This window comes from Syngnathoides biaculeatus, chromosome 9 (assembly GCF_019802595.1).
Source record: "Syngnathoides biaculeatus isolate LvHL_M chromosome 9, ASM1980259v1, whole genome shotgun sequence".
In the NCBI taxonomy this organism is placed as follows: Eukaryota; Metazoa; Chordata; class Actinopteri; order Syngnathiformes; family Syngnathidae; genus Syngnathoides; species Syngnathoides biaculeatus.
In genome coordinates this window covers 14784829-14802947 of record NC_084648.1, presented here as the reverse complement: position 1 = coordinate 14802947, position 18119 = coordinate 14784829, and the positions used below count along the sequence as shown (strand labels likewise).

The 18119-nt window shown below is 42.5% G+C and overlaps 2 protein-coding genes across 2 annotated transcripts; both read left to right on the top strand.

Moving 5' to 3' along the window:
• Positions 1 to 2129: 2129 nt before the first annotated feature.
• Positions 2130 to 6102, top strand: LOC133506165 (ATP synthase membrane subunit K, mitochondrial-like). Its single transcript, XM_061830013.1, has 3 exons — positions 2130 to 2353; positions 5036 to 5128; positions 5918 to 6102. The coding sequence occupies exons 1-3, from the start codon at positions 2285 to 2287 to the stop codon at positions 6014 to 6016; spliced, it is 261 nt and encodes an 86-aa protein (XP_061685997.1). The 5' UTR covers positions 2130 to 2284; the 3' UTR covers positions 6017 to 6102.
• A 2819-nt stretch (positions 6103 to 8921) lies between these two features.
• On the top strand, positions 8922 to 17839 carry LOC133506569 (suppressor of cytokine signaling 1-like). The gene is made up of 4 exons (XM_061830834.1): positions 8922 to 9738; positions 12654 to 13072; positions 13396 to 13577; positions 14894 to 17839. Exons 2-4 carry the CDS (start codon positions 12803 to 12805, stop codon positions 15216 to 15218), a joined length of 777 nt encoding a protein of 258 aa, XP_061686818.1. The 5' UTR covers positions 8922 to 9738; positions 12654 to 12802; the 3' UTR covers positions 15219 to 17839.
• The last annotated feature ends 280 nt before the right edge of the window (positions 17840 to 18119 follow it).

Below are 18119 nucleotides of genomic sequence, written 5' to 3'. Positions count from 1 at the left end.
CGGCTAATCTTCATTCCTCTCCTTTCCAGTGCATGTCTCCATCTTTCTAATTGTTCCTCTGCATGCTCCCTGCTTTCACTGCATATGACAACATCATCTGCGAACATCATGGTCCAAGGGGATTCCAGTCTAACCTCATCTGTCAGCCTATCCATTACCACTGCAAACAGGAAGGGGCTCAGAGCTGATCCCTGATGCAGTCCCACCTCCACCTTAAATTCCTCTGTCACACCTAAGGCACACCTCACCATTGTTCTGCTGCCATCATACATGTCCTGTACTATTTTAACATACTTCTCTGCCACACCAGACTTACGCATGCAGTACCACAGTTCCTCTCTTGGTACTCTGTCATAGGCTTACACTTGCAAAAACTCGCTATTTTATTCCTAATACACAACACAAAACACTACATAGACCGACAAATGTCGCTAGCATTCGTAAGTCATAACTTGTTAAGCAAATTATATTTACACACAAATGGTGCAGCAACACATGTTTACAGATACAACAACAAAACTCATAGGAATATATTCTTTATCATTTGCTGTAAAATGACTAATATTACTGCACTTTAGAGGTCATTATACTCTTCGTATTATGCCATCAAAACCAAGTACAGAGATGCCTCGGTTCTCGACCACAATCTGTTCAAGAAAACGGTTCAAGAAGTGATTCTTTCGAAGACCAAATCGATGTTTCCCATTACAATGAATGGAAAAAGAAAAAATGCGTTCCAAGCCTAAAAAAATTGACTTTTTAAAGCTATTTTTTTCCGCTTCTCCTGATAATAAACTACATAGTAGAAATACATGTATAGTTTAAATACTTTATATAATAAAATAATTTAGGAAATACTTTTTTTTTTTTGCTTAAAATGTATGCTCTAACAGTAGAGTACGCCCGGCTGGGAGTGCATTAGCGACTTGGCCCCCAACCTTATAAACTTTTTTTTCTTAGAAAAAGTGCAGAATAACTTTAAACAAGCAACTTGGCTTCTTTGGAGCCATGATGGGGGGTTCGAGAAGACGAAAAACAAACGTCACTACCGGGACACATCTGTGTACAGAGGCTGGGCTATACAGGATAACAAAAGTGTAGTGGTTGCGCACGTTACGTCTTTTCCGTTTTTTTTTCCGGGGGCTTTCAAATTGACAATAACAAAGCGTGTCGCGGGTGGGTCAGGTGCTTGTGCCGCTCGCATTATTTCTGTTTTTTTTTGGGCGGCGTGGGAATTCACAATAAAGCGCGTCCTGGGTCAGCTGGTCTGGCCGCACGCAATGTTATTTCCAGGTTTTGTTGGGGCGTTCAAGAACCGATTTTCGTTCGAAAACAGAAGCAAAAAAAAAAAAAATCTGGAAATTTTCGTTCGAAAACCGATTTGTCCGAAAACGGGGACGTTCGAGAACCGAGGCTTTACTGTATGTCCGCATAATATTGCTCCTCGGTGCCCATGTTGCACACACCAGAAAAAGGCCCATTAAATCATGATGCAAAAACGGTTTCGTTCTATTTAACAACTTTATTATATTGATAGGAAGTTCTGAGTTTTCAGAGACACAGAGGGACCACGTTTCAAGCTTATGATTTTTTTTTTTTTTACATTTGACTGTTTTATATTTGTGGCCTTGAATTGTTTTTCATACTTAATGTGATTGTGAACATAGGACTGCATTCATGTTGGTTAGACTGACGTACAGTATTCCAACTTATGTAAAAATTTATTTTTTTTCCGGGTGTCGATTAAAATTAGGTAGCGGTAATTTATTATATATTTGTAAGGTTTATTTTAGTGGGTTGCTTGGTTTTTCTGATCATTTTACTTGTATTTTTATTAGTTATGTATAGATAGATAGATAGATAGATAGATAGATAGATAGATAGATAGATAGATAGATAGATAGATAGATAGATAGATAGATAGATAGAGATAGATAGATAGATAGATAGATAGATAGATAGATAGATAGATAGCAGTCGTAGCGGGGAAACGTGGAAAAGTCTCCCTCCTGTGGAAGACTGAGAAATGACATTGGATCCGTGCAGCTGACTCCAGGCACAACCCGTCAATAAGACAAGTTTCTATTGGTCAATTATTTACAAGCGACTTTGTGATTGGTCCTAATTTGGTTTCGTCACTGTAACCCGGAACACAATGCTCCCACCATGATTATTGTATAAGTGACCCCGCTTGCCTGCTTAGAGGCATTTTTTTGAACTACTTTGTACTAAAGTGTTTTTTTTTTAAAAACACACTGTACAGGTATTTTAATAGTTTTCAATCATGCCGACGTCGCCTGTTAAAACGCGAATCCCTCTCACTAGTTTCGGCCACCTGATAACAGAGGTGAAGGTAAGTAACATTTTTCTCTATCTACCACACTGCGAATTATGATTAATACAAATATACATTGTACATTTTTATGTAAAAATGCTCCTTTTGCTTCCTTAAATCAGCACCAGCTATTAAATCTTTATGATGCGAGTGTACGTTCTCATTGAACCACATTTTATGGCTACTGTTAAAAAATGCCGACTCCAGTAACGACCCCTCACCAAGACAAGCGTCTATTGGTCAATTGTTTACAAACAACTTTGTGATTGGCCATAATTTGATGTCGTCACCATAACACGGAACACAATGCTCCTACGATGATTATTGTATAAGTGACCCCGCTTGCCTGCTTAGAAAACATTTTTTTGAACGACTTTGTACAAAAGTTTAAACACACTATACAGGTATTGTAATATTTTTTAAATCATGCCGACGTCGCCTGTTAAAACGCGAATCCCTCTCACTAGTTTCGGCCACTTGATAACAGAGGTGTAGGTAAGTGACATTTAGCTCTATCTACCACACTGCGAATTAATATAAAAACAAATATACAATATGTGTATTTTTTTATGTAAAAATGCTCCATTTGTTTCCTTAAATTGGGATCAGCTATTGATTCTTAATCTTTATAATGCGGGTGTACGTTCTCATTGAACCACATAATTTTATGGCTACTGTGTTAAAAAAAAATGAGTGGGCTTTCGTTTAAAATTAAGGAGGGGTGAAATAAGTGCTTCCTTTGGGGGGAAAAAATGTGCCCTTTGGTAAAACATTGATTATGTAAACACGATCCCTAACCCGTTCACTCCCGGCTGTTTTCAGTTTGAACTTTTAAGTAATCAATAATAGAACATGGGTCGGTTAAAAAAAAAAGCTGATTTATGAGCAAAAAAAGAGGGGGGAAAAAGCTTTTTGTGAGAAGAAACATGTATTTTGAGGTTAGTATGTTTTGCTTTTGTGACACCTCAAATTATAGATACAATACAAATGTCTCAAAACGTAAATACATTATTGGCTGTGTACTTACTGCCATCTAATACAAGACCGTTAATTTGTTCTTTACCTCATTGGCATAATTACATGAACAAAGATACATTATTTATTGGAAATGTTTATATATTTTGAGCAATTAAGTACATACAGTGAATGAGCAGGTCTTTTAAGTGGACTCATTGCGCCCTCTTGTGATCGGCTCGGTGATCTTTTTTATTTTTTAACTCGCTGAGTTGGCCCCAAAAATCCTGATCGTGTCAAGCTGAGAGTAAAGTTATGTATAAACTTGAACTATGCAGCAAAGATGTGCAAGAGCCCTCTCTTCCACGCCCCCCCCCAGTGAAAAATGTAATTGACGAGCATATTCGTCGGTGGCAGTTAATGTTTCGATTCCATCTGACGAATACGAACGTCCACAGCAGTGAACGAGTCAATGAATGAACATTTTAAACATTCTGGAAATGAACTAAATCAGCTCTCGAGCTGCAGGCACACATCTCGGGCCAAAGGTTTCCACCGTGCGGCTACATGACTGTTTGCTTTTGCAACGTAATGCGTGGGAAGTCGCGTTCTTTTCTCGTCATCCGCAAAACGGCGTGAGAATGACATATGAGAGATATGTTTTTAAGCATGAATTAAACTCAATAGTTGCTTTTTTTTTTCTTCCGAAAACATAGTCACCTCAGGGGACAGAATAGTCGCTAAGTTGTCCTTTTCTAAACTTTTCTGTGCGCTCACGCTTCGAATTTCGCCGTGGAAGAATATCGTAATTTCCGGCCTATAAGCCGCAACATTTTTCACACGTTTTCAACCCTGCGGCTTATCTGGTGATGCGGCTAATTTGTGAATTGTTTTTCTAACGGCCGCAAGGGGGCACTTGAGCGGAAAAGGTAAGAGTGAGACCGGTGGAATATGTGCGCCGAGGAAGTGACTTTTACCGGTCCGGCCCTGTTAGCACGGCGCTAGCGTTAAGCTCTTTGTGTACCGTGTTTCAATGTGGGCGCTTGCGCCTTTTACACAGCTGGGGCATATGTATGTACCAAGTAGTATTTCCTTTACAAATGTACTGGGTGAGGCTTATGTGCAGGTGCGCTCTGTTGGCCGGGAATTACAGTACTTTTTTTTTTTTTTTTTAATCAGCGCAGTTAATCGGTTAAATATGCCCGCACATCATGGGAAAATAGTGTGCTCCCATTGCATGATTTGGTACATATTTGTATACTTTACTAGCTCTTTTTAGTCATCCTTCCTCCAGTGCCTGCGTCAGAGAATTGAGTGTCTTCTCGGAACTCGTTTACTTTTACTTTCGTTTCTTTTTGTTTTCTCTGAAGAATATTCGCGCTTGTGTGCTTAATGCTTTTGTTCAGATAAAACAATCAAGCCTGAACCGAGCAGATAATACGAAAAGCTTCCTTAATATGTCACTGCCTGCAGTTTCCAATTTTAAAAAAACCAAACAAAAAATGTGTAAACAATCAGCAGGAAATTTCAGTAAATTTGTGTTCCGCTGAAAGTCAATGAGCCCCCCCCCCCAGTTGATGATATTTCACTTGCGGTCTCTGGCAAGTGTGTCCTGTTTTTGCTTTGACATTTGAACCTGTGCATCCGCTTTGCCACAAAGCAAACGGCCTCATTTTTGACATTTAAAAAAATGCTGCTAATTTCTGACTGTGTGTGTGTGTGTGTGTGTGTGTGTGTTTGTTTCAGAGGCAGCTGTTTGGCATCGAGGCGCCGGCGTCGGTGGAACTGACCGGTTTGAGAAAGTTCTTCAACAGCTACACGCTGCAGGGGCGCAGAAATGTAGGCTTCACACATAAATATGTAATCGCGGACAATCATAACCCTCCGCTCGAATTGACGCTGTATGCCAACGCCTTGACGATGCCCGTCATTGCCCTCTGGGCACAACTGTTATTGAGCTGGTGTAATTCCCTCAGCTGACAAGATGAGACACTTGAATGTTATAAATAACGCCCCTGTGCAAAAATACCGATATCGCGACGCATTGTTATTAATAATGTTTCAGTAACAGTACAATGAAGCCTTGTTCCCTGCGCTTGGCTGGCAACCAGTTCAGGGTGTCCCCCACCTCCTGCGCGTTGACAGCTGGGATAGACTCCAGCGCTTCCCGCAACCCTTGTGAGGATATGCGGCTAAGAAAATGGATGAACTTCTTCAGAGAAACGGGAGCGAAAAACTTACTCTACATTTGGATTGCAAGAGTTCGCCAAATGAGATATGTGTACCCCCCACCTCCAATAAAGTAGATGTTCTAACATAGTTTCAACAAAGCTCCTGAAGCGCACGCGAACAGGTCAGCACACGGCGATGTACGTGCCCACAAATGTACGTGCCAGTTCCGTCTCTATGTGCCCTGCCATTGGCTGGTAACCAGTTCAGGGTGCACCCCGCCTCTTGCCCGTTGACAGCTGGGATAGGCTCCAGCGCTCCCCGCGACCCTTGTGAGGATAAGCGGGAAAGAAAATGGGAAAGCTCAGCTAGCCTCTCTTCTTGTTGGACGGTACGCATCTGGAAGTTGCGTCTTCATGATCGCCCACCCAACTGCGATGAAAATGTGCTCTTTTCCAGTGCGTCTTGGCGACCTACGGCATCATGCTGGCAACGGCGACGGCCTATTTCATGCACAGACAAAACAAAAAAGAAGCTCTGAAGAACTGCACCGCCTGAAAAAAGATGAAATAACAAGGTGGAGTTGGTGCACCAATATTTATGATGAGAATACTATGTGACTTAAATAAAGGTGTTTTAATGATGTTGTCAGTAAATGATATGTACTGCAGTTCTGTTGTTCATAGCTGGAGTCACGATAGGGCGAGTATGGAAGATGTTTACATATCCAAGTAGGTGTAACGTTACGGTATAAAGCTGTTGTTTATGACTGAAAAGTGAAAGTGGACAACGCGTCGGTTGCTTTCAATTTCACTCTGTTTTCTACATCCGGCTGGCGTTTTTGGATTATCACAAGTGTGTGTGTGTGTGTTTTTATTTTTTATTATATTCTGGAGTTGAATTAATATGTACTGTTAATGAGTCTGTGGTATATTCACCAGGAGATTCATGTGGTCAACTACAATGGAGTCTGCAAAACAGGGAGATCAAATTGAATCAATTTTTTTTTTTGACCAAATCAAATATTTTCTTTAAACCTCCTTTAAACAACTTATTAAAAACATTTTTCTGTAATGCGTATGTACACAATGCTAGCAAAGCTATGGAAATCCTTTTTTTATAGCATATCTTGTCAATATTTTTCTCTTCTCGATGGAAACATTGCTATTTGATATAGTTGGTAGATTATTTTTACACGTGTACTTAAAACAGGTTTAATATAATTTACATTTTTTAAGTCCAGAGTGTCTTTTTCTGAAAGTATCAGATTTTTCTCTCTGCAAAATGTTATTTGGTCCAGAGAGGGTTAAACTACACGCCCTGTAGTGTACTTAAAGGGGAAGTCCGGTGGTTTGGGTTAAGAATGTCTCCAATAGGTCATGGCATATGTACCGTATCATGAAAATATGATGTTAATCCGATATCATTTAATGGTGTTTTGAGAAGATTTTTATCGGCAATTACGAATTTTCATGGGCGCTGCCATTTTGGCGAGTCACATGACCCACGTGCGCGGATGCGATGTAAAAAGTGCGCAAGCAAAAAAATCGTCGCCCGTTTTAGTGTCTTCATAAGCGATACCGCCACGATCATACACGGTAAAATACCTTACTGTATCGTGAAATTTTGCCATAGTTCGGAGAGAACTAATTCGCGGAATGCTCGGTGGCATGTTCTGCCCAGTATGAAAAAGAATCATTTAAAAACCGGAAACCAGAGTCCCCGGAGAAAACCTACGCAGGCACGGGGAGAACATGCTAACTTCACAATTCCACAAAAATCAAACCCGGGTCCTCAGAACTGTAAGGCTGCCGTTTGGGAGGCAGTATTAACTTGCACCGAGCCAAAAATCATTTCATTCTCACTTGGACCCCGGCCACCATGTTGGCTAAAACAATGTTTCCCTCAGTAGAGGGTCGACCTTTCACTGATGGGTTCTACCATCCCTCATGGCCACGAGTGCTGTCCTCAGTGCAGTCCTCCGCTGGCTGGCCTAAACGCACTCCAAAATCCATAGGATGGATGAATGGGGTGTCCCGCGCGTCAGCCTCCGCGTCCCGTCCGAAGAACCGTCCGAATAGTCAACATTATTTACAGCCGCAGGTTCAAATCTGTACGGACGTATTCCTCCGTCTTCCCGAGCAACCGATACTGCTATTTCTTTATCAGATGAGGATAAATCGGAGAAAACAGCGCTGGCAATCACTCGTACAGTAATAGCCAATCAGATAGCTGCATTGTCTTGACACGCCCCTGCCGCCATGTTGTCCCACAAGCAATGCTGGTTGTCAGTAGCGTGCGCTTGGAAAAATTAATCTCACGAAGAAAATGGTCCTCAGATGCACTTGGGGAACGTGCGATTTTGATGAAAGATATCCTGCTAGGTTGCAAAGGGCCCGGTTGATTAATTTTCCAAAGCCTCAAACACAGTTGAAGAAGAGTCTACGATGGATTAAGGCTTACGGAAGAGCGCGCGTACAACTAAATGTGGACAAAATCAACAAATGCAAGGCTGTATGTTCCAAGGTAAGTGAGGGAGAAGTATCTTCTCTGAGTTTGATTGAATTATTATCAGTGGAGGAGAACAACTTTCACTTTGTTAGCGTATCACTGGCCCGCTAAATGAAGTGAGTGTGTCATGTTTTATGCTGAAGAGTCGGGTTTGGAATACATAAATGCGCCATGTCATGCAAGAGAAATGTCTATTTGCCTATTTGTATCACATCGGACTTTTAAGACAGAGCACTGGGTTCGATTACGAGCCAAGTGAAATGAATATACAGACTACAATGATATTACTCGTGATCTTTCCAAGTAAAAAGTACTCACCCTGCTTTACATCCACAGTACGATTCCACTGTTTTATCCTGTTGGATTTCAATATGAAGTTTGTGAGGCGTCAAACATTTTTGCATCAATCGCCAACATTTGGCTGCAACTCTGACATTGCGTCCAAAATCTTAATTCCATGTACATATCCTTGCGTGAAATAGTTGAGACCTCTCTGTAGAACTCTCTTGGACAAGTCTGACACATTTGGCAAAAAAAACCATACCCCATTGTTATCTTGAATACGCGATAGAGAATCCACTTCAAACCTGTTCTGTTCTGTCGCCATTTTGGAAGCTTGTGGGACGTAGCTAAGGGGGCGGAGCTTAAGATCGCCATCGGAAAGGTCCATTGTTTCCCAAAGTAAGCGAGCCTTTGTTTGCAGACGTATTACGTCACATCCACGCACCTGGGTCAAGTGACTCGACAAAACGGCGGCGGCAACGAAAATTGGAAATTGCCGATTAAAAATCTTCTCAAAACACCATTAAATGAGAGAGGATTAATATCACATTTTCAAGATACAATACATATGACCTTTTGGATACGTTGTGAATTCAAACCACCGGACCTCCCCTTTAAGTACACTACAAGGTGTGTAGTTTAACCCTCTGTGGACCAATTAAAATTTTGCAGAGAGAAAAATCTGATACTTTCAGAAAATGATATTCTGGACTTAAAATTTTTCAATTATATTAAACCTGTTGCAAATTTGCAACCCCTGCCTGGAAAGGGTTTTAATATACATCTAATCTGGGAAGAATAAAATGGAATACGGTTACCTATGGTTTGCTCAATAATTTATATTTTGGGGGCATATTGTTTAATTTGTGCTCTTGCAGGCTCTGTTGTCAGTTTGTGATTATTTTATCAGTATTTTTACACCTGAGCCCCCCTGCCATGTACAACCACAACATAATTTTATAAGAGCTTTTATAATACCGTTACCAGAAAGAGCTATATAATTTACAATAAAAAAAAAATGTTTACTTTATTATGTTTCACTGGAATTTTTGGTTTGCTTTTAGTTCGGTAAAAGTTGAATCAGTCCCGGTACTTCTTCTTTACTCATCTTTGTTATGATGAGTTATGTTGTGTTAGTAAGTTATTATGATGATCAGCTTTCTGATACCTTTTTTTCTTTTTTTTTACCTTTTTTTAATATTGTCCTTTTTTTTTTTTAAAGCTTTTGCTCCCGTCGACTTGTCTGTCGCCCATTTCCCGTGCTTGCCCTTCAAAATAAGATCCAGCAAGCGAAGACAGGAAAGCGAAAGTTAACGCTGCTGCGTTACTTGCAAGTCACGTGATTTAGCGTAAAACTCGAGGAACGGCGGTGGCTCCTCCTCCTCCTCGACCTCCTCCTCGACCTCCTCCCGAATGTGTTAAAGCGAAACTAAAACATGTTTCCAGTGCGGTCGAGTTGCAGTCCGCGGCATCTATCTGCAAAACTGGTACGTTCGAGTTTTATTACATTTATGTTGTTGTGAATGTATGCTGCTGCTGCTGCTGCTGCTGCTGCTGGTGGTGGTGTGTGTTGGTGTTATGATAATTACTCAAAATTAGGTGCTTGAATTGATTTTGTACACTAGATGTTTTAAGATTTTGGGTGTTACGAAAAAAACAAACTATACAACTTTTTTTTTTTTTGTGACAGCGCCAACTCACATTTCACATCCCCGTGTGCTATATAATGTGTCTTTAGCTTATTGCTCTTTTCATTTTTTTCAAAATCATTTTTTTTGAAGGGTAGAAACCTGCAAGGGAACGTGCCAACAACGCGAAATTGAAAATCAACCACTGGGCTGATTCTGTGTATTAATCACAGGACTCGTTTGCATGTGCGTGAATTAACTTTTAAGTAAGGAAGTACACAGGCCAATGGTATTACGTTTAAAAAAAAAAAACAGAATTCTGTGCATATCCTTAAATGACACTTATGCAATTTTTGATACTGCGTTTGTATTTATTTTCTTAAAGGTCAAGTGTCATCCCTATAAACATTCTAAAATCGATATTGTACTGAAAAATACATATAACATTATTCACTTCAATGTCTATACGAAACAAAATAACGATGAGCAGAGAGCGCGTCATCCATGCGCAAAGTTGCGCGCGGCTGAGCGCGGCATTGTCGGCAGAGTTATTCAGAGCCGCCGCCGTCCGCGAGCCCGACACGCAGCCTTCGCCGAAGCCGAGCTGGCTCATTTTCGGCACCCAGGTGGCTTATCACAGAGCCGAGCCGGGCTGCTTTACGGCGTTGTCGTCGCACGCGGCCGAGTGCGCCATTGTCGGCAGCCTTCGCTAGCGAGCCCGACGCCGTCTGACGCATTTAGCGTACCTGTCATACGTACACGGATCTTTTGTTACGTTATGAGAAACCGATTATGTGGTCCGCCCCAAACTATTATTTTTTTTAGTAGCTGTATATACACCTACCTGTCATACGGAACCCGCGAAGCTCTCGTCCTTTGCACCCGTGCAATCCATTTTTCACGACGAACCGGGTCTCTTGCAAACTTATGAAGGCTAAATCCATCCTCCCGAGTGTTCGAGCAATGTCCGGCAATGCAACGAGCCGGCATTTCGGCTAACACGAAAGGAACAACGAGCTACCTTCCCGGAGGTAAAACTAACGGAAACAAACGAGTCCACGAGGGGGCGCCGCTGTCCTGTTACGTCACTTCCTGCTTCTTCTCGAAAACAAATCCCTCGAGAGGATTTTCATGGCGGGAGTTACAAAAAGCCGGATGCGTCAAAAACATGTTTTGGGGTGGAAAAACGCATAGGTCCATGTCGGCTGCCGTTTTTTTTTCATTAAATAACATTAAAAATAATGCATTTCATGACAGTGGCCCTTTAACTTTATAGATTTTCACGATAGTGGCCTTTCCTGTAATAAAATCCTCAATGAGTGACCAGGCGCCCATTTAGCTTAACAACGCACCTCGGACGGACGTGGCGCTCAAAGGAAGCTGTACAATATTTGCTCAATTGTTTCCCCTCCGCAGTGCAACTCCTGTTGTCTTTTCCGCTGCCCTTGAAACTGTGGGGAAGGCCAACAGATTAACGGCATCAGGATATGAGAAAGAACAGAATCCCTCTTGTGGCGTTATTTAAAAAAAAAAAAACCCGCCACAACAACCTTGGAAAATCTTTGCGCTCAAGAGCAACTTTAGTTTGCAGCAGTGCAACACGATCGCATGTTCTCACGTTCTCCCTGTGCATGGGTGACTTTTCTGCGGGTGCTCCGTCTTCCTGCCACATCCCCAGAACGTGGGTGGACACTTCATTGCCTGCAGGTGTAAATGGGAGTGCAAGTGGTTAATTTTATTGCCCTGCGACCAGTTCAGGGTATCGCGCTCGTGCGCCTACGTCATGAAATCACGTGACATCGCAATATTGGCGGTCAAGCAAAGCATTGTCGCAAGTTAATTCCGTGGAAATGAAAAATATGTCTCATAGCGCGACGCCCAGGGTTTTTTCCGATACCGTTAAACATTTACAAGGTGATAATAAACGAAGGTACATAGAAAAATGAGAGACCCTTGGCATAGAGGATCCATATTTAATGGCCAAAGTTGATGCTTTCGCCGATAAGAAGTTGGACCGTTAATTCGCTTCCGCTTGTCTTGGACAACTGGATCCACACGTGGATCTGGTGAGTAAGTCGTCGAGATTTACACGGAAGAGTTTGAAATCGTGGAAAAATCTGGATCCGTACAAATACTTCGTTGCTGGATCTGTTCTCAATCAAGAATAAATCCTACGTAGTGATGGACCCACTCGGATTTTTTCAACACAAATACCAATACGGTGGTGCCTCGGTTCTCGAACGCAATCTGTTCCAGAAGGCTGGTTGAAAACCAAAACGTTCGAAAACCGAAACATGTTTTCCCATTGCAATGAATGGAAAATGAAATAATGCGTTCCAAGCCTAAAAATTTTTACTTTTACCCCTTTTTTAAGCAATTTTTGCAGCTTTTCCTGATAATAAACTTCATAGTAGAAATACATGTATAGTTTAAATACTTTATATAATAAAATAATTAATAAATAGATTAGAGAATTTACAATCTGGCCTGCAGGGAGAGTTCGACAGTGTAAAATTGAAATTGTGGTTGGGTGAAATAATTACAGTACAGAATCAATTAAAGCATGCCTAACAAAGCTGTCAATCAGGGTTGCTAACATGATTTCCACCGCTTACCCTGCCAAATATGAAAATGAAAAAGGGGCGGGGTCAGTAACATTCTGCGACATACGATAGCTTTGCGACTCAGCTCAGTAAAGTTTTCCGGTGGCTTTTTCGTTTGGATTTTGTAAAGATCTACACCCGTGTGTGAAAGAACCGTTTCATATGTTTCAGCTTTACGTGGCCTACCGCCAAACTCGCGGCTTCCTGACGCGAGCTTTCCTCGTTCGATGTGGACCGCGAGCGCCATGGCGTCACAAAGCGGCCGCAGCAGTTGATGGCGCCCGGAACCGAGGTCCTGCCGGCAGCGGACGGGGTAGAAAATGGTGCAATATGCGGGCGTCCAGTACAGGTATCCCGTTAAAAGGATGGTTAGAGAGAAGCCGGACAGGACAGAGAAAAAGAAAAAGGATGTAAAACAACCGAACACGAGTCCAGATCCTGACGAGCCCGCGACACCTCAACAAGTCCAGCGTTCGGGACAAAAGAACCAGGACGCTACGGAGGGGCGGCCGGACGCGCTGCACTGCAGCCACCTGCACAGTCTGCACAGTGTGCACCTCTCAGACGAACAACTTGAAACCTGGTCTAAGGTAACTCGACCCTCCTTACTTCAGTCCTGTCACAAAAACCGGGCCGGTCAACCGAAAATATGCGGCTTTCGCTTTCAAATGCCGCATTTAACTGGTGACGTAGGTGAGAAGACCCGCCCGCTGGATGCGGCGCTATTCTTATACTTTCGGGGGGAGTCGTCGTGAGGTGAAACCAGAAGATGACTAGAACTGAATTCCCGTCATTCAGTAGTTGATGTGGGCGTTTGACAATTTAGAAAGTACCGCTTCGTATCCGGTAAATACAGTGGGACGGTTGACCGTGCAGTGTGAATTCAAAAATTTTACGTCCACTCTCCGCGCAGAGGGGACCGGAAGCCGCCAACTTGCCCACTCACCTCCGCCCGTTCAGCAGCCCGGAAGAGTACAAACTGGTCAAGCGGACCCACCAGGAGCTCCAGCACAGCTCCTACTACTGGGGAGCGATGACCATGGAGGAAGCGCACCGAATTCTTACGCTGGCGTCACCGGGCACGTTCCTCATCAGGTGACTGCGCTCCGGATTCCGAGTCGACAAGAACTTACAGAACCCCCGGTTAAAGCTGAGTGACAGGATATTCCCGTTGAACTGAGTGCACTAACTGCAATTATGTCTACTTTGAAGCCACCAACAATCATAACCATAATCATATAATGGGCTTTTCAAGACGTTGAGCCGTGGTGCCAAAGTTGCGCCATGAGACAAAAGTGACTTCTTTTCTTTTCAAGACGACAGGCGTCTATGCAATGTCACGTGCGGGTGAAGTTTTAATCTCAAAGTAAACATAAAACTTGGAGAATTACACATTGGGTATATTAAAATATCTCTGCCTTGCGCTAGCTTCATTTTAATGCCCAATGGAAATTGGAAAAGATGCCTTCGGAAATGACGTTGACAGTCCACGTTTTATCACCCTTTAAGCAATGGCTAGTTGGACACAAATGGTGCATCAACACATGAAGACAGACATTGGAACGTCCATCCATCCATTTTCTTTGCCGCTCACCCTCACGAAGGTGGTGGGGAGTGCTGGAGCCTATCGCGGCTGTCAAGGGGCACGAGGCGGGTGGGGGTACACCCTGAACTAGTTTCCGGCCAATTGCAGGGCAAATAGAGACAAACAGTCGCACTCACAATCACACCTATGGGCAATTTCGAGTGTCCAATTAATGTGCATAATTTTGGGCTGTGGGAGGACACCGGAGTGCCCGGTGGAAACCCACATAGGCATGGGGAGAACAACAAAGTGCCGCCACATTATAACAATACTTACCTTTTCTTATACCTTTGTCTTATAATATTACTGCAGTTTACTGAGTCACATAAAGTAGTTGTGGCAGCACGGTGGATCAGCCGGTAAAAGCGTTGGCCTCACAGTTCCGAGGTCCCGGGTTCAATCCCAGACCCGCCTGTGTGGAGTTTGCATGTTCTCCCCGTGCCTGCATGGGTTTCCTCCCACATCCCAAAAACACGCAACATTAATTGGACACTCTAAATTGCCCATAGGTGTGATTGTGCGTGGGGACAGTCGTTCGTCTTTACGTGCCCTGCGAATGGCTGGCAACCAGTTCAGCGTGTACCCCGCCTCCTGCCCGTTGACAGCAGTGATAGGCTCCGGCACTTCCCGCAACCCTTGTGAGGATAAGCGGCTAAGAAAATGGATGGATGGATAAAGTAGTTGTGAAAGTCATCTTCATTTATGTATTCATGACTCTACTATAGCGCCCCCGGTGGCTCAATTGCACATACCGGAAGGTTTCGCAGTATAGCACGAGTGATGGAGGCACACCGAAACTTATCTTTTTTTTTTTTTGTCTTTGCAGGGACAGCGGTCAGCCGGACGTGTTCTTCACCCTCAGCTACCACAGCGACGACGGGCCGATGAGCATCCGCGTGGTGCTCCGGAAGCTCCTCTTCAGTCTCTGCGGGAGCCAAAAGACTTTCCCCTCCCTCTTCGACCTGCTGGCTCACTACAGCGGCCCGTCGTGCAAACTGACCACGCCGTACCGCAGGCAGCGGCCCGAGCGCCTCATGCAGATCTGCCGGAGGGCGCTGGTGCGCACGTACGGCGCCGAGAACATAAGAAACTTAACTGGGCTCAGTTCTGAGGTCAAAGACTACATTCACGCCTATCCTCACGCCATATAGTAGAAATATTCACAGCGCTTTCGTGTCAAATTTCAGGATGAATTTAAAAAATGAACTAAAGCAAAGCCTCAATTATTGCGGGGTTACGTGCTAGACCGGTTTTGGCAAACTTTCGGCCAGGGGGACCGAATCCGGCCCACGAGAGGGTACAATCTGGCTCGGAGAGGGACTTCGACAGTGCAAAATTGAAATTGTGGTTCGGTGGAATCAAGATAATTTTGAGAATTATGACGTTTTTCTGCTTTAAAATACAGTCAATGTGACGATGTATAAGGCGGACTTGACAATTGGAAAAAAAAAATTTCAGATTGTTTTGTGAAACTACACACAAGAAAATAATTACAACCAAATTCAGTGGTGCCTCGGTTCTCGACCGCAATCCTTTCCAGAAGGCCGGTTGAAAAGTTGAAACGTTCGAAATCCAAAGCGCGTTTTCCCATTTCAATTAATGGAAAATGAAATAATTAGTTCCAAGCCTAAAAAAAATGTTAATATTACTGCACTTTAGAGGTCATTTCACTTTTCTTATTATGCCATCAAATCCAATTACAGTGATGCCTCCGTTCTCGACCACAATCCGGCCTAGAAAACGGTTCGAGAAGTGATTTGTTCAAAAACCGAATCGATGTATCCCATTACAATGAATGAAAAAAGAAATAATGCGTTCCAAGCCTAAAAAAAAACAGGCTTTCAAAGCAATTAAATAATGTAAGAAATATATTTATTTTTTTGCTTAAAATGTCTGCTTTAGTAGTAGAGTTTGCTAGGCTGAGTGTGCATGGCCGTATCTGTATCTATTGTAAACCTTTTTTTTTTTATGAACAAAAGTGCAGAATAACTTTAAACACGCAATAATGAGGGGGAAAAAAACAGACAAATTGTTTTTTTATTTGCACAGAAAGTAACGTGCAAAAAATAGCTCAGAAACACGCACACCAGATTCGTGCTCGGCTATCAAATCCTTCTTGAAGTCAACAGTTTTACGCGCCACTTTCCTTTTTTCAGCACTCGCAGTTCCACTTGCCTTCTTTGGAGGCATGATCGGGGGTTACTATTTCTCAAAAAGTCACGTCCTATTGGATCTTTTCTAGTCTGATAAATGCGAATAATATTAATGCATCAAAACGACACGGGAAAGTCACTCGACCTCACACAACGACCTCTTTTTGGCATCCCGGCCGTGGCGGCCATGTTGGGAAGAAAAAACTCCGCACAACTCATCGTAAAAACTGATTTTGTGCATTTTAGTAATCGTCCGGTACCGTCTCTGCAATGTGGATATTTCAGATCACTTGTAACTTGAGAAAGAAAGAAAAAATGTGAGATTGTAGAACACACACAGCAACATCAGAATTTGCATTTTATTTTTTTGTGTATTTATTTTTTGTAATTGATGTTCATGCTCTGGTAAAGAAAATCAGGAGTTGCTGACTTGACTCGGTATCAGAGTAATTATTTATCTGTGTACTCAATTTTTTTAGGAAGATTACTTTGTGACTTTTACTCACTTGAGTATTGTAGGATATAACATGTCGATTGCGCTGAAGCATCTTTTTATGCTCATTATTAGATCAGCCGGTGTGTTTGTCGTACTGGTCTTTTGTGTTTTCGCCTTGAGGCGGTCCCGATTGCGGTCTCGGCGGAACCACCGAGAACACCTGACATTGGCGACAAGAGTCGATCCATTCGCGCATCTTGTAATAATTAGTAAATGTGCCTCCAATGAATTAAATTATTTCACCGATGTCAATGTTGAACGTATGAAGCGACGTTAGGGATTATGTCACAGTTTCCCATTCAGAAATGTTAAAATCTTTTAAAAGGTTTTAGCGCTTCACGCAACAGCCAATAAATGGTAGTCATTGCCGCGGGGCAGTTTGAAGGAAGCGCGGCTGCCATTGCGCGCCCACGGCCCCTCCGACCTCCACCAAACATCCAACCGCATTCGTTCCAGGGCAATGTTGAATTAAGTGCCTTGCCCAGGGACAGAACGATGGAATACAAATGTAAATGACAATACAGATAAGAAGCAGAAACAGCACGTCATGCACATCAAACAAAAATATTTCACTCCGCAGATCCAAATAATTTGTAAACAAATAATTTGAGATGTTTCTTAAAGGTCAAGTGTCATGAAATGGATGTTTTTTAGTATGTTATTAATGAAAAAAAACGGCAGCCGGTATGGACACATCTGTTTTTTTTTTTTTCACCACAAAACACGATTTTGACGTATACGGCTTTTTGTAACTCGTGCTGTGAAAATTCTCTCGAGGAATTTTTTTCCAAGAAGCAGGAAGTGACGTAAGGCGCTGGAACGCCCTCCAGCGGACTCGTTTGTTTCTATTAGTTTTACCTGTGGGAAGGTAAATTGAAGTGAATAATCTTATATGTATTTTTCATTGCAATATCTATTTTAGAACGTTTATATGGATGACACTTGCATTTTAACGCTCTTGAAATGGAAAAAAAAGGCTGATGCCATTTTTTTCCACCAGGGGCAGTAAAACATAATATTGGCACATCTCTAGAAATTAATTACCTACAAGGGTACTGGGACGCCATGATTGGTTTTCGATGTTCACTTTGTCAATATATGTGTTTATTCATATTCAGTAAATATCTGCTACTATTCTGAGTCCGAGTTTACGTTCCTGTGAAAAACAAATCTCTTTTGTTTCTCAGGTGGGGGGAGGGGCGGTTGCCTTAGCCCAGTAGGAAAAATTTTCATTAAATATAAAGTATTTGGTATGTTTAGTGGATCCCCACTCCCCACCCCCACCCCCATTGGCACCATTCACAGCGTCCCAATTATTTTTTTCAACTTAATTATTTTTTTTTTACGGGGAAACAGCCCCCGAAATACTTTTTTGTTTATTCTTGCTTATTCAATAAGTTTTA